The sequence below is a fragment of the Symphalangus syndactylus genome, chromosome X (assembly GCF_028878055.3).
Source record: "Symphalangus syndactylus isolate Jambi chromosome X, NHGRI_mSymSyn1-v2.1_pri, whole genome shotgun sequence".
Lineage (NCBI taxonomy): Eukaryota > Metazoa > Chordata > Mammalia > Primates > Hylobatidae > Symphalangus > Symphalangus syndactylus.
In genome coordinates this window covers 112,072,246-112,087,436 of record NC_072447.2, presented here as the reverse complement: position 1 = coordinate 112,087,436, position 15,191 = coordinate 112,072,246, and the positions used below count along the sequence as shown (strand labels likewise).

Genomic DNA, 15,191 nt, shown 5'->3' with positions numbered 1-15,191 from the left:
CAATTAAGCAATCACTTGGCTCATATCATGAATGACCTATAAAAGATTGTTTTCCAGTTTGCCTAGAAATTGCAGAAGATAGCCCTAGAAGACACAGGGGCACCGCACTCTGGCTGCCTCCATTCTGATCGGCCTGGTGTCTGTTCTGACTAGCTGGGGCCTGGGGCCTACGTTCTGTAACCTTTGTGCAGCATCAGACATAACTGGCTAACTTAAGAGGTGTTTTTTGACACAGACAGTAGGTTTAAAATCACTTTGGAAACTTAAAAGTCCAGGTGCTCAGTCATGCCTTCTTTTCTTTCTGGTGTGGGGGAAATTGGCCTAAAATATTTCCATTACCAGTGAGGTAAGGGAGCTAGAACTTTCCAATAAAATGCAGCTCCAGCTGGAAAAGGGGAGTCTCTGAGCCCTTGTCAGTTAAGTTTGTCTGCTTTCTGGGAAGGAAAGATTAAGAGAGAAGAGCCCTCTGCTGGCGTTCTCTGGTCTGGCTCCTACCTAACTGCTTCCATTTTCTCTGTGTGAGCTTCCATTTTCTCTGAAAGAGCCTGGCCATCTTCTGGGCACACGGAGCCTATCCAGCCCCTTTTATTTATTCTTTACAGGTTTCCCAGGTCTCCAGGGCCCTGCTGGTCTCCCTGGTGCCCCAGGCATCTCCTTGCCCTCACTCATAGCAGGACAGCCTGGTGACCCCGGGCGACCAGGCCTAGATGGAGAACGAGGTAAAGACAGGAAGCCCAAAAGAGGGCTAGCCACCACCTTTTGTCTGACATTTGGGGAAGTTATGCATACAGCGCAGCCAAGTCCCTGTTGCTGGACATACGTGGGTGTGTTTGGCTTCACACCCCTCCTCGAGTGGGGACACAGGGGACTTGAGCCGAGTGCATTTTGCTAAAATGGTTTGGGAAAGTCTGGGCACTGGGACCCCACAGATGGTGAGGGAACATTCTCTGTCCTGGGAATGGGCTTTGGAGTCCTGTCAGTCCCTAGGCCTTCTGCAGTGGCTACTACCTGCTCACCTGCCCCTCGCCCCTCTTCCGATCTTATCCTTAGGCCGCCCAGGCCCCCCTGGACCCCCAGGTCCCCCTGGGCCATCCTCGAATCAAGGTGACACCGGAGACCCTGGCTTCCCTGGAATTCCTGGACCTAAAGGGCCTAAGGGAGACCAAGGAATTCCAGGTTTTTCTGGCCTCCCTGGAGAGCTAGGACTGAAAGGTACGGCTGCTCGGCTGGCTGCTGGGCCCTTCCCCACTCCACGGCCAGGACTCCTTCCCGCAGTCCTGTGAAGACAGGCCGGTGGCTGATGTTCTTCCCTACCTCACCCCTGCCTATCCTCCACCCCTACCATGCCGGGACCTGACTTGCTTTCTTTGGACTTTGTCAGGCGTGAGAGGTGAGCCTGGCTTCATGGGGACTCCAGGCAAGGTTGGGCCACCTGGAGACCCAGGATTTCCCGGAATGAAGGGGAAGGCGGGGCCAAGAGGTAAGTTTAGAGCATGTGCTGGGCTGATCCAGAGCTCGAGGGAGGGGCCTGGTGGTAAGGTTCCTTCAGGCATCATTGCTCACCACACCAAGAAAGCCTGGAAGTCTAAAACAGCTGGATCAAGGTACCCCAGAGAGGCAGTTTCTCTACCTTGGGGATCCTTCAGCCTCTATCACCTCCCAGGACTGAAGACCATTGCTGCCTTGCCACCATGGATCCTGCTACTGACTGCCTCTCTGTGTTATCTCTGCATTAGTGGGCATTGGGTTTGCACTCAGATCACCACCCACCCGTTTGCTCAATTCAGAAATAAAGAACCATCTTTTGCATCCTTTCCCACCCCCACTCACACACATGCAATCTAGTAACAAGCCCTGAGGCTTGTACCTCCTAAATGTGCCTTGCATCTGTTCACCTCGCAGTACCTTGGTTGCTACCCCCAGATCCAAGCCACCAATAGTTCTCATGCAGCACCCTTCCTCCCCCAACCCTAGCAGTCACTTTTCCACATAGTGGCCAAAAAGAGCTTATAAAAACATAAATCATCCAGTGGCTTCCCATGGCATAGGAATGAACTAACCATGGCCCGCAAAGCCCTGTGTGATGCCTCCCTCTTCATCCTCATGGCCAGCCCTTCCCCTTTGCTGCTCACTGTGCTCCTGCCATACTGGCCTCTTTCAGTTATCCAAAAACACTGAGTCCTGGCCTACCACAGGGCCTTTGCACATGCTACTTCTACTTCCCAGAGCGCACTTGCCCCTCTACTCTTTAAATAGCAAAGTCCTTCTAAGTTTTAGTGGTCTCAGTTTAAATGCCATTGCTTGCAAAAGGCCACCGATCATTCTCTAAAACAGATGCCTCCACCCCATACCACCCTCTGCTCCCTCCCAGTGTCCCTGTGTTAGTCCTTTCCTCCACAGCACTTCTCCCAACTTGCACTCAGATTAACAGTATTTGTCAAGTTAGGCATTATTCATCTTCATCACCAGACCATAATCTCCATAAATGTCTGTCATATTCATTGCTCTATTCCCAGAGCTACCAGGACCCTGGCATATAATAAGTGCTGGGGAAATATTTATTCAGTGACTTACTAAGCAAATTATTCTATTAGAAAGGCAGCTGGCTGGCACCGGGTTCCTAGGCTGGGATGCCAACTGAACCTCTGGGGTTAGAAGCATCCCCTCAGCCTCCTTGGCACTGTGTTCTAACCAGTGAGCAAACCAGCCACCCCAGCCCTGAGAGAAGGCTCAGCTCACCATATTAGCAGCAAATGCCTCTGGACTGCCTGTCACCCATTGGGCTCAGTGCTGGGCCCTGAGGAGACAGGATGAATATGACCCAGTTCCTGCCCTCTTGGAGCTACCCAGCCACTTGGGAGAGAGATGGATAAAGAAGGCATTGTATAATATTACACAGTGCCATCCTGGAGATATCCAGATATCCTGTGGGGACAAACAGGGTAGAAAGCTGCTGATTGCAAGTTAGTAAAGAAGGCTTCTGGGGCCCCAGTCACCTCCCTCTGCCTCAGCCTGATGTTCTTATTTCCCCCACCTGCCCACAGGCTCTTCTGGCCCCCAAGGTGCTCCTGGACAAACACCAACTGCAGAAGCTGTCCAGGTTCCTCCTGGACCCTTGGGTCTACCAGGGATCGATGGCATCCCTGGCCTCATTGGGGACCCTGGGGCTCAAGGCCCTGTAGGCCTACAAGGTGAGGAGGGTGCCAGAGAAAGGCGATTGGTTGGGGAGTTGAGACAGCTTGGCTGAGAGGCTGGCTTGGATGTCCAGCTCCAAGGGTGTGTCTTCATCAAGCGTTGCCTCTGTTCCTTCACAAAGCTCCCAAGCTTCCTGTTGGGGAGAAGAAGGGCAGCAGGACCAGCAGGGTGGTTGCACTTGGTATTTGGCTTTAGAGGATGTGAGGGCAGAGCAAGGTTGCTCCTCCAGACCACTAGCCCCTCTCTAATGTGCTGCAGACAGATGCAGTGAGTGTGGTGGTGAATAAAGGGCCACATGAGACAATGAAGAAAGTCCAAGGCTGGGGGACAGAAAACCTGGCCTCTAATTGGAGTAAGTTAGAAGTCTCTCTGGGTCTCAGTGTCCTCATTTTCTTCTTCTTTCCTCTTCTTCTTCTTCTTCTTCTTCTTTTCTCTTCTTCTTCTTTCTTCTTCTTTTCTTCTTCTCTTCTTCCTTCCTCTTCTTCTCTTCTTCCTTCCTCTTCTTCTTCCTCTTCTTCTTCTTCTTTTCTTCCTCCTCCTCCTCCTTCTTCTTCTTTTTATTTTTTTTTATTTTTGAGATGGAGTCTTGCTCTGTCACCCAGGCTGGGAGTGCATTGGCACGCTCTCGCCTCACTGCAACCTCCACCTCTCGAATTCAAGTGATTCTTCTGCCTCAGCCTCCCGAGAAGCAGGGACTACAGGTGCATGCCACCACACCCAGCTAATTTTTGTATTTTTAATAGAGACAAGGTTTCCCCATGTTGGCCAGACTGGTCTCGAACTCCTGACTTAAGGTGATCTGCCTGCTTTGGCCTCCCAAAGTGCTGGGATTACAGGCATGAGCCACTGCGCCCAGCCTCGGTGTCCTCATTTCTGATATGGGATGCTCGCCGTTGCCCTGCATAATTTCCAATGTTGCTGGGAGGATGAGAAGAAGGGAGGAGGAAGTGGGCATGAAGGGGCTCAGAAAGGCTAAGTTGAGGGCACTGCGCCAGGGCAGAGATGCCCCCATGAACTAAGCACTAGCCCAGGCAGCTGCAGCCTTGATGTGCAGTGTGCACACCAAGTCGACAGCCAGTGCACCGTCTCCTAGTGAGTCTTGGGCATGACACACAAGTCCCCTTTCCTGGGGAAGGTGCCTGGGGACCCTCTACATTGAGTACCCTCCTTTGGGCTTTCTCTCCTGCAGGCTCTAAAGGTTTACCTGGCATCCCCGGCAAAGATGGCCCCAGTGGGCTCCCAGGCCCACCTGGGGCTCTTGGTGATCCTGGTCTGCCTGGACTGCAAGGCCCTCCAGGATTTGAAGGTCTGATGATGCCACATTAGGAGGCGGGTGGGGGGACTGGTCTGGGACGGTTTGAGGCTGGGGGGTAAGTAAAACTTCGAGTCTGAAACTTAATAAACCCAGTGGTAGAGCTTGACACTCCTAAGATGCTCAATAACTGGGCTCTAAGTCCATTCACTCCCCACTACCCTCTGAGCCTGTGAAGGGATACCCTACATTCTGGAAGGCAAAGAACTGTTCCAAATACTTTTCTGGGCTGTCTTCCAGTGCTTAAAAGGTCTGACTTTATACTGCAGATGGCCCCCTGCCCTTTACCTCCCCTTTTCTTTTTTTTTTTAATTTTTATTTTATTATTATACTTTAGGTTTTAGGGTACATGTGCACAATGTGCAGGTTTGTTACATATGTATCCATGTGCCATGTTGGTTTGCTGCACCCATTAACTCGTCATTTAGCATTAGGTATATCTCCTAATGCTGTCCCTCCCCCCTGCCCCCACCCCACAACAGTCCCTGGAGTGTGATGTTCCCCTTCCTGTGTCCATGAGTTCTCATTGTTCAATTCCCACCTATGAGTGAGAACATGCGGTGTTTGGTTTTTTGTTCTTGGGATAGTTTACTGAGAATGATGATTTCCAGTTTCATCCATGTCCCTACAAAGGACATGAACTCATCATTGTTTATGGCTGCGTAGTATTCCATGGTGTATATGTGCCACATTTTCTTAATCCAGTCTATCATCGTTGGACATTTGGGTTGGTTCCAAGTCTTTGCTATTGTGAATAGTGCTGCAATAAACATACGTGTGCATGTGTCTTTGTAGCAGCATGATTTCTAGTCCTTTGGGTATATACCCAGTAATGGGATGGCTGGGTCAAATGGTATTTCTAGTTCTAGATCCCTGAGGAATCGCCACACTGACTTCCACAATGGTTGAACTAGTTTACAGTCCCACCAACAGTGTAAAAGTGTCCCTATTTCTCCACATCCTCTCCAGCACCTGTTGTTTCCTGACTTTTTAATGATGGCCATTCTAACTGGTGTGAGATGGTATCTCATTGTGGTTTTGATTTGCATTTCTCTGATGGCCAGTGATGATGAGCATTTTTTCATGTGTTTTTTGGCTGCACAAATGTCTTCTTTTGAGAAGTGTCTGTTCATGTCCTTCGCCCACTTTTTGATGGGGTTGTTTGTTTTTTTCTTGTAAATTTGTTTGAGTTCATTGTAGATTCTGGATATTAGCCCTTTGTCAGATGAGTAGGTTGCAAAAATTTTCTCCCATTCTGTAGGTTGCCTGTTCACTCTGATGGTAGTTTCTTTTGCTGTGCAGAAGCTCTTTAGTTTAATTAGATCCCATTTGTCAATTTTGGCTTTCGTTGCCATTGCTTTTGGTGTTTTAGACATGAAGTCCTTGCCCACACCTATGTCCTGAATGGTATTGCCTAGGTTTTCTTCTAGGGTTTTTATGGTTTTAGGTCTAACATGTAAGTCTTTAATCCATCTTAAATTAGTTTTTGTATAAGGTGTAAGGAAGGGATCCAGTACCTCCCCTTTTCTACCCAGGGATTCTGACACACATTGGGAGGGGGATGTTCAAGGGATAACAACACTTGAGATAAGGTGTGGCTGTCCATATACCTCTTCTATTTGTGTCCCACTTTATACTGGGGATGACAAATTAGTTGTCCTGAGTAGAGAACAGTTCAGAGGCTCAGTGGGAAACTGTGGCAGTTGATTTGTCATGTCTGTCATGGGCAGGAGAGGAGGGCAAGATTTTACCCTGCTAATCCTAACTCTGCTTTCGATGCCTCTGACTCAGCAGCTACATAGTTATCTCCTATGAGGGCCTGCAAGGCTGGACATGAGAAGTATCCCTCTCCACACCCTAATCCCCACTCAGAGAGACCCCAAGGCCAGGTGGCTATGGGAAGGAAGCCTAACAATGTACTTTGAAAAATGGGGCGTCTGTAGCTGGATACATCTGAGATAGAGTTGTAGCTCTACCACTTACTAGCTGTAGGACATCTGAGCCTCAATTCCTCATCTGAAAATTGGGGTGGTAATACCATTTTCCAGGGTCATCATGAGGATTGAGTGAGATAATACATGTGTATAACATGCCTTGGACAATGTGTGGTACAATGTGAGTAGCTGATGTTATCATTAGCTGCACCACACTCACCTTTTATGCTCTGTCTCTCTCAGGAGCTCCAGGGCAGCAAGGCCCCTTCGGGATGCCTGGAATGCCTGGCCAGAGCGTGAGAGTGGGCTACACGTTGGTAAAGCACAGCCAGTCGGAACAGGTGCCCCTGTGTCCCATCGGGATGAGCCAGCTGTGGGTGGGATACAGCTTACTGTTTGTGGAGGGGCAAGAGAAAGCCCACAACCAAGACCTGGGTAGGTACCAGCTCTGACAGCCAGCCCTGGTCACCTGTCCCCACAAACACCAACAGCCAACCCCTCTCTTCTCCTAGCTCTTTCTAGGTCCACTGTTGTGTAGTGAGTTACAAGCATCAGCTCTGGAGTCAGGTGGATCTGTGTTCAAATCCTGGCTCTATCACTTACTAACTGTGTACACTGCATTAGTTATTCAACCTCTCTAGGCTTTGGCTTCCTCCTTAATGGAACAAAGCTAATTCTAGTACCTATCACACAGGCTGGTGGAAAGATTGCATGAATCAATCACCCAATGGACATTGCTTAGAGCAACATTTGGCATTTAAGCATCCATTAAATATTAGCAGTTAGTAGTAGTAATAATAATAATATGACCTGCAGGGCAATGATGATTACCTGAGAATTAATTGTGTTGTCTGCAGGTGTGCTAAATCTTAAAAGCAGACTCAGTCTATTAAATGCTGTTTCTTTCAAAGCAGATTAATTAGGGCAGAATTATACAGCTTATAAAAAGATTCTTGTTATTATCAAATTTCCCTGGTGCATTTAAAATAGAATTTGATCAACACACTTCGGCACATATACAATGTTACAGGATGGGAAGGAGAGGGCTGCCTCAGTCTGGTACAAGTGGTTGGATGTAAACCCAAACCACCATCTCGTCAAAGCCCCTCAGCCAGACCTCCCCTGCCCTTGCCCACTTTCTCTCCTTCCAGGCTTTGCTGGCTCCTGTCTGCCCCGCTTCAGCACCATGCCCTTCATCTACTGCAACATCAACGAGGTGTGCCACTATGCCAGGCGCAATGATAAATCTTACTGGCTCTCCACTACTGCCCCTATCCCCATGATGCCTGTCAGCCAGACCCAGATTCCCCGGTACATCAGCCGCTGCTCTGTGTGTGAGGCACCCTCACAAGCCATTGCTGTGCACAGCCAGGACATCACCATCCCGCAGTGCCCCCTGGGCTGGCGCAGCCTCTGGATTGGGTACTCTTTCCTCATGGTAAGGTCCCGCACTGTCCCCTCCCCCAGTTGGAGGCAAAGGGTCCCTTGGACTGGTTCCCAGGCTCAAGGGACACCAGGTAGAAAGCATAGAGTTTGAAAAGAAGAGAAATGCTTGGACTGGGCTTGGCTAAAGAATGGAGAACCCAGTTCTGCATGAATGGCAGGTAGTTATGGGTGTAGGGGAAAGACAGCAGTTTGCACCCAGTGGTTCAGGGGCTAGAATATCTGTGAGTTACAGGTCAATGCCCCGCCGTCTCCATGCCCGCTTCAGTTATGCCACACCCAAGGGAAGAGCAAAACACACTAAGATCTGGGAGGACAGTGAGGGAGAGGCTGTCACCACTCGGGGCCAGGACACAGTCTCACTAATCAGCCCAGCCATGGCACTGTCCCCTCTTCTCTCCACCCTGCCAGATCCCTCTGGCCTCTGCCATCTCCTCCCAAAAGGCTTTGATGAGTGCATGCTGTGTTTATATGTCTTTGCTGGTATTTTTGCTGCCTCTCCATTTCGGTGCGAAGGCAGCGGCCAGCCATGCTGTGTATCTTGCTAAGAAAAAGAATATCTGCAGGCCCAAAGAGGCATCAAGTCCCTCACATAACATCCTGTGAATACCTGGGGATGTTTCTTCAAATAAAAGTTCAGGTTTAGGGTCAGGACATCCCCCAGGGAAAATCACTGTGGCACCCATTGAAGTACTCTGCCTTACCAGAGCTTCTCTGTTGAATTGCCAAGGGTGAGATGGTGAGAGAGTGTCTTTAAAAAGTGGCCAAAGCTGCAGGCTCCCCAACATTAGCGTACCTACCTGGGGAAAGGTACTTTTCCTTATTATGCTCTGTCTTTGGACGTTGGACAGTTTATCCCAATGTAATACAGAATCACCTCACCTGTCCTGTCCTGTCCACCACCCTGACCGGGAAATAAGAAGAGGCCCCTGAGCTTCCACAGGAAATGGTACAAATGCTGTGTACTAAATCTCATGTGCCCTGCTTATGGGAGGGCTCTTGGCCCTTATTCAGAATCTCTTTACTCTTCTTTTACACATTAATTCTAACATACTAGAATATTATTCCTGAAGATATGTAAGGGTGAGAAGTTGGGCTGCCTAGCAAGGCATCTTGAAGCAATGAGATATACCTATTAAAAAGGGTAAAATAATTCAAAGGAGGCCCAAGGATTCTACGGGCTGTACCCCTTGGTATGGGGCTCTTGCATAATCATCCCCCACAAAAACTGACATTCACAATGACGAGCCTGATTCGTCTGCAAAGTTTAAAATAACCTAGTGTCTGCTACTTAGTAAAGCAGGAAAATGTGCGTTTTAGAAAGCTTTTAATTCTCAGGGTCAAAGTGAGGAAAATTTTGATGCTTCAGTTGTCAGGAAAGGTCACCTGAAAGGTCCCATGGAGACTCTCACTCTTGCAAAGTTCTGCAAAGTAAGGAGTCCCTGTGTGCCAACTTGGGCATTTGTCTCATTGGCCATTTGCTGACACGGTTGTGTATTAGGCCTCTTCTCTATCTCCTTGTGGTCCAGATGATAGCCCAGCTAAAGCCAAGAGAGGCAGGCAGGAGTGTGGAGAGACAGGAGCTGCTGTCTATGGGAATAGTAACTGAAGACCACCAGCTCATGTGTAGCCCTGAAACTGAATACTGAGGGAGCCCTCGAGGTGAGGGCCAGGGCATTTGGGCCAAATACAACAAATTAAGGAGAACTTCAGTAGGTTTTGGACTGTCCTCCTTTCCCTTCTTAGAGTACAATGCATGGTTGAGAGAGGGCTCTGAGAACTGCAGTCCAGAAGCCTATTGAATTTTCCTTCACTCAGCTTTTCTCAGATCCATTTGTCTGAGGAAATGTTGCAAGCGGGTACCTAACACACCTCTGAACCCAGTGGGACAGTAGCAGTTTGGGAATTGCTGCTTGACATGTAGTCATTGCCCACATAATGGGTTAGGAGGGCACTAGGGAGCTTGGAGGGGGGCACTCTTGGCCCTGAAAGCTGCTATGAGGGAGGACAAGCAGCCCCTGCCCCTAAAACACAGCTCTTGGTATGCTGGCTTGAAGTAGGGTCTGAGACAAGGAACCAGGGCTTAGGAATGGAGCTCATGTGCCCCTGTAGCAGCGGAGCACCCATCCCTTCCCCACACCAACCCTTGGCAGGCACAGCTCACGCACTAATCTCCTGTCTGTTTCAGCACACTGCCGCTGGTGCCGAGGGTGGAGGCCAGTCCCTGGTCTCACCTGGCTCCTGCCTAGAGGACTTTCGGGCCACTCCTTTCATTGAGTGCAGTGGTGCCCGAGGCACCTGCCACTACTTTGCAAACAAGTACAGTTTCTGGTTGACCACAGTGGAGGAGAGGCAGCAGTTTGGGGAGTTGCCTGTGTCTGAAACGCTGAAAGCTGGGCAGCTCCACACTCGAGTCAGTCGCTGCCAGGTGTGTATGAAAAGCCTGTAGGGTGGCACCTGCCACTCTGCCCCTTGCCCTCCCCTGCCCCTCACAACAGTCACCTCACAAACCTGAATGGTCTGAAGAAGGAAGGCCTGAGCCCCTTTGCCTATCTGTCAAGTTGTACATCGGAGTCTCATTTGGGCTAGACTACCAGACACTCGTCACCCCAGCCCTTGGGTCCACAGAGATGAGCCCACCCTGCTGAGATCTGCTGTCCCGTTTCTGTCAAGCTGGTGCTACTGTTTGATTTGGATGATTGTGTGACTATTCATGGCTACCTCAGAAAGATTTGATGGGCCACCACTGTCTTAGACTGCTAGCTTTCTCCTCACTGTCTTGATCGGAAAGCTCTTCCTAATCGCTCATCAGTCATTTCTTCATGTACAGAGGTCAGCACACATTATTTGGCTTAAACCAGAACCCAGTGTTTCCACACTTAAATTCTCTAACCGAACATTCATGGATGGCTCAAGTCTGCACAGGGCAAGTCCTCACTCTTCAAGGAGGCCCACTGTGTCTAGGGCAGGCAAGAGAATTGAAATGAGGTGCCACCCAGTAGCCCAGGGTGAGCTTTAGCTCTCTCTAGAATGAGCAAGACTGGGCCCCATATGGCTTAGGGAGGCTTGAAGGCCAGCAGCTGGGTTGGGGGTGGTGGTCATTAATGGCATATGGTCCTAGACAAACCATCTCCTCCTTGCCAGCTCCCCCTCCAGCCAGAGACAGAGGACGTGGCCTAGTTCAAAGTAAAGCAGAGGATGCAACAAATGTGGCCAAGCCTATCAAAGGAAATGAGAATGACAGCCTTTTTTCCTGGGCCAGGAGTAGAGGGGTGGGTGCATAAGGATGTGTGAGTTTTGCTTTTGACTCCAGGAACAAAAAGGTAAATCCCACATCCCAATTTCTCGGAAGTCCCTGTTTATTCCAAATGCCATCCAGATGTGTGCAATGTGGCAAACTGAAGCCGCAGTGTTGGTTTCCTTGTATTCTGAAGATGTTAAAGACTTTCTGTTAAATGGTTATCCAATTGCTCTTTCACAGGTAGCCTATTAAACTATTTTGTTTTTTTAAACCTCATAAAAATCTAGCACACTCTTCTCTTGAGCAGTTAGCAGACCTAAAGCAAGCCTGAATTCGCTATGCAGTACATTGTATTCTGTTTGGGGGAATTTGTTTTAGCCATTTTCTTTAATTACCAGTTTTCCAGAACACTCTTAGCTGTGTTGACATGAGGCAATTCCTTCCAGGTGATTCTGTTTCCTTAAGTATTATATAAACTGTGCCAATACAGACAAAGCATAATCAGTATAATCTGAATTACTGTTATCTTCACCTCATGAATAATAAGCATGGTGTCAGTTTTGTACACAGCAAATAAAATAAATGAAATCTGATCATGTGACTCTTGATGTTCTTTTATGAAAACTTTTCTAATGTCCATCTCACTGCAATTTATGAGTCCCTCTCAGAGCATGAGAGGTTTCTGTTACTGCCAAGTTGAACTCTATAACAAAACACTGAGGCAGGAAAAAATTAGAAGATGATCAAAGTCAAAGGGCTGAAACAGTCCTCTAACAGTCAACAAACCCATAAGCTGCTTCAAGATAAGGCCATGCCTGCTTTTATCCCTGTCACACGCTAGAGTTCAACATATCAAAGCATGATGTAGGTTGTTAAAAATAAATAAATTTTTTGAATAAAAAAACAGTTCAAGAAAGGCATTTTCATACTTCTGTGGCCTTAGGATCATTTGTAGATAAAACAAAAGTAGAGAACGTTAAAGTCATTAAAATCAAATCCAAGCTGTGTGTGTATGAGTGTGTGTGTGTGTGTGTGTGCATATATTTATACATGTATAAAATACATCCTCTGAGAGGATAAACAAGAAATTAATACCACTGGGAATTTCCAAGGGAGGGAACTGACCTATCAGAGAGAGACAAGTCACTGAATATCATTTTACATCTTTTGAATTTTGAACCATTGGAATATACTGGGGAAAAAAGAAAAACATGAAATCTAAGGAAACAAGCAGATTGGTTTGGTGCTAGCTTCCACTTGCTGGCCTTCCTAGGGACTTGATTAAGGATAGGGGTGAAATGCAGGCAAGTTAAGGGAGCAAGGAAAGGAAAATGGGAAGGTATTGCTGGGGCTTGAGGTACATCCTCACGGGATAGTGGTTAGCAAAGCTAATTTGATGAATACGTGCTTTAAAACCTATTATGTTGCTAGTCCTCAAATGGTTTGGAATTGTATATGATGCACAGATTAAATGTGTAATTCACCACGTGAATAATTCTAAATATGGCTGTCAACCAAGTAGCGTATACTTCAAACACAATTTATTTTTAATTTATCAAACAAAAATCAACAATTTAAGTCACTGATTGGCAAGCTACAGCCTGCAGGCCAAACCCAGCCCTCCACCTGTTTTTGTAAATAAAGTTTTCTTGGATTACAGCCACGCTCATTTACATGCATATTGTCTATTGCTGCTTTTGCATGTCAACAGCAGAGTTGAGTAGATGTGACAGAGGCCGCGTGGCCTGCAAAGCCCAAAATATTTACCGTCTGGCCCTTTACAGAAAAAGTTTGCTGACTCCTGATTTAAGTGATCATGATTTAAGGACAGGGTGATATCTGACAAAAGTATCAGTAAGAATGGGGACAGTGACCCATCAAAGAGTAAGACTCCCGCAAATAGAAGGGAGATCAAGAAGTGTATATTTGACATCGTTTCTCTGACAAACGTTTTGATATAAATTATAATTACTGCAACTACACAATCAAATTATTTAACAAGAATCTTTTCCTCCCTGATTCAGTCACTTTATTATTTGAGCAAGAGAACAGATTGCTGCTTAGTATTTAGTCCAAAAGAGGTCACATCTGAAAGGGTGAAGAACAGCTTGACTATCTCTTATCTGCTGGTGCTTGAAACAAGCTGAGAGTTGCTGTCTGTCTTCCAGATATCCATTTCCTCATTGCAGCAGCTGAAGACTTGCTGTAGCCATATAAGACAAGCTGGGAAGCAATGAACTCCTCCTCATCTCTCTGCTCCTAGGATCCACGATTGTTCTATTTCTTTCTGGGGAAGGGTTACCGTCATTTGTTTTGTTTTGTTTTTCTGAGAAACAGTGATTGGCTCAGTCATGATTGCTATTGAGTTTGTATGCTATTGGCATATCAGGCACTTGCTGACTAGAAAAGTTTTATGTAAAAAGTTCATGTTTTTATGGTGCCAGATGGAAGACAGACCTTCAAGTTGAGTTCCCAGGATTCTACACACTCAGAATCTCAAAATCTTCCTCCAGATCAAACTCCTCCAGTTGCTCAGTAGAGTCGATGAATTCTATCAGAATACGGAAATGAGAAAGAAGAAAAGCTTGACACTTGGGTTGAAGTGGTCAATCAATACTTTACTCAGTAGTTAAGACTAAGCATTTTTTTTGTTTTTTTTTTGCTTTTTTTTTTTGTTGTTTTTTTTTTTTATTATACTTTAGGGTTTTAGGGTACATGTACACAATGTGCAGGTTTGTTACATATGTATCCATGTGCCATGTTGATTTCCTGCACCCATTAACTCGTCATTTAGCATTAGGTATATCTCCTAATGCTGTCCCTCCCCCCTCCCCCCACCCCACAACAGTCCCCGGAGCGTGATGTTCCCCTTCCTATGTCCATGAGTTCTCATTGTTCAATTCCCACCTATGAGTGAGAACATGCGGTGTTTGGTTTTTTGTCCTTGCGATAGTTTACTGAGAATGATGGTTTCCAGTTTCATCCATGTCCCTACAAAGGACACGAACTCATCATTTTTTATGGCTGCATAGTATTCCATGGTGTATATGTGCCACATTTTCTTAATCCAGTCTATCGTTGTTGGACATTTGGGTTGGTTCCAACTCTTTGCTATTGTGAATAGTGCCGCAATAAACATACGTGTGCATGTGTCTTTATAGCAGCATGATTTATAGTCCTTTGGGTATATACCCAGTAATGGGATGGCTGGGTCAAATGGTATTTCTAGTTCTAGATCCCTGAGGAATCACCACACTGACTTCCACAATGGTTGAACTAGTTTACAGTCCCACCAACAGTGTAAAAGTGTTCCTATTTCTCCACATCCTCTCCAGCACCTGTTGTTTCCTGATTTTTTAATGATGGCCATTCTAACTGGTGTGAGATGGTATCTCACTGTGGTTTTGATTTGCATTTCTCTGATGGCCAGTGATGAGGAGCATTTCTTCATGTGTTTTTTGGCTGCATAAATAGATCAATGGAACAGAACAGAGCCCTCAGAAATGATGCCGCATAGCTACAACTATCTGATCTTTGACAAACCTGACAAAAACAAGAAATGGGGAAAGGATTCCCTATTTAATAAATGGTGCTGGGAAAACTGGCTAGCCATATGTAGAAAGCTGCAACTGGATCCCTTCCTTACACCTTATACAAAAATTAATTCAAGATGGATTAAAGACTTATATGTTAGACCTAAAACCATTAAAATCCTACAAGAAAACCTAGGCAATACCATTCAGGACATAGGCGTGGGCAAGGACTTCATGTCTAAAACACCAAAAGCAATGGCAACAAAAGACTAAGCATTTTTAATTGCTTTACTAAAGAAAGACTTTTGTGGAGGAGACTTACAATTAGAACTACTGCCAAGTATTAGAAATTATCTATAAAGACTCAAAATAGCCAGACTTGTTACATAAACCTAACGACAGTGATGTGGCCAAGGCTCTGAACGCCCTTCAAGATACCTTTGAATTATCAATGGCCTCAATTTGCTATTCTGAACCAGACCATGAAAAAGCAATCCTAGTCATCTTGATTTTGCATAGAACTTTTGCAATGA

At 46.6% G+C, this 15,191-nt stretch overlaps 2 protein-coding genes across 5 annotated transcripts in view; one reads left to right on the top strand and one right to left on the bottom strand.

Annotated features, from left to right (window-relative positions):
- The window catches only part of COL4A6 (collagen type IV alpha 6 chain), a 279,142-nt gene extending 266,490 nt beyond the window's left edge, over positions 1–12,652 (top strand). For both annotated transcript variants that reach the window (XM_055267727.2, XM_055267726.2), the window contains 8 exons: positions 603–719; positions 1,051–1,212; positions 1,382–1,480; positions 3,045–3,191; positions 4,385–4,501; positions 6,685–6,876; positions 7,593–7,879; positions 10,073–12,652. In XM_055267727.2, the coding sequence (XP_055123702.1) occupies positions 603–719; positions 1,051–1,212; positions 1,382–1,480; positions 3,045–3,191; positions 4,385–4,501; positions 6,685–6,876; positions 7,593–7,879; positions 10,073–10,333 (1,382 nt within the window). In that variant the 3' untranslated portion in view covers positions 10,334–12,652. The remainder of the gene's footprint in view (positions 1–602; positions 720–1,050; positions 1,213–1,381; positions 1,481–3,044; positions 3,192–4,384; positions 4,502–6,684; positions 6,877–7,592; positions 7,880–10,072) is intronic.
- The window catches only part of ATG4A (autophagy related 4A cysteine peptidase), a 59,113-nt gene continuing 56,566 nt past the window's right edge, over positions 12,645–15,191 (bottom strand). For all 3 annotated transcript variants that reach the window (XM_055267715.1, XM_055267716.1, XM_063635303.1), the window contains one exon: positions 12,645–13,676. In XM_055267715.1, the coding sequence (XP_055123690.1) occupies positions 13,606–13,676 (71 nt within the window). In that variant the 3' untranslated portion in view covers positions 12,645–13,605. The remainder of the gene's footprint in view (positions 13,677–15,191) is intronic.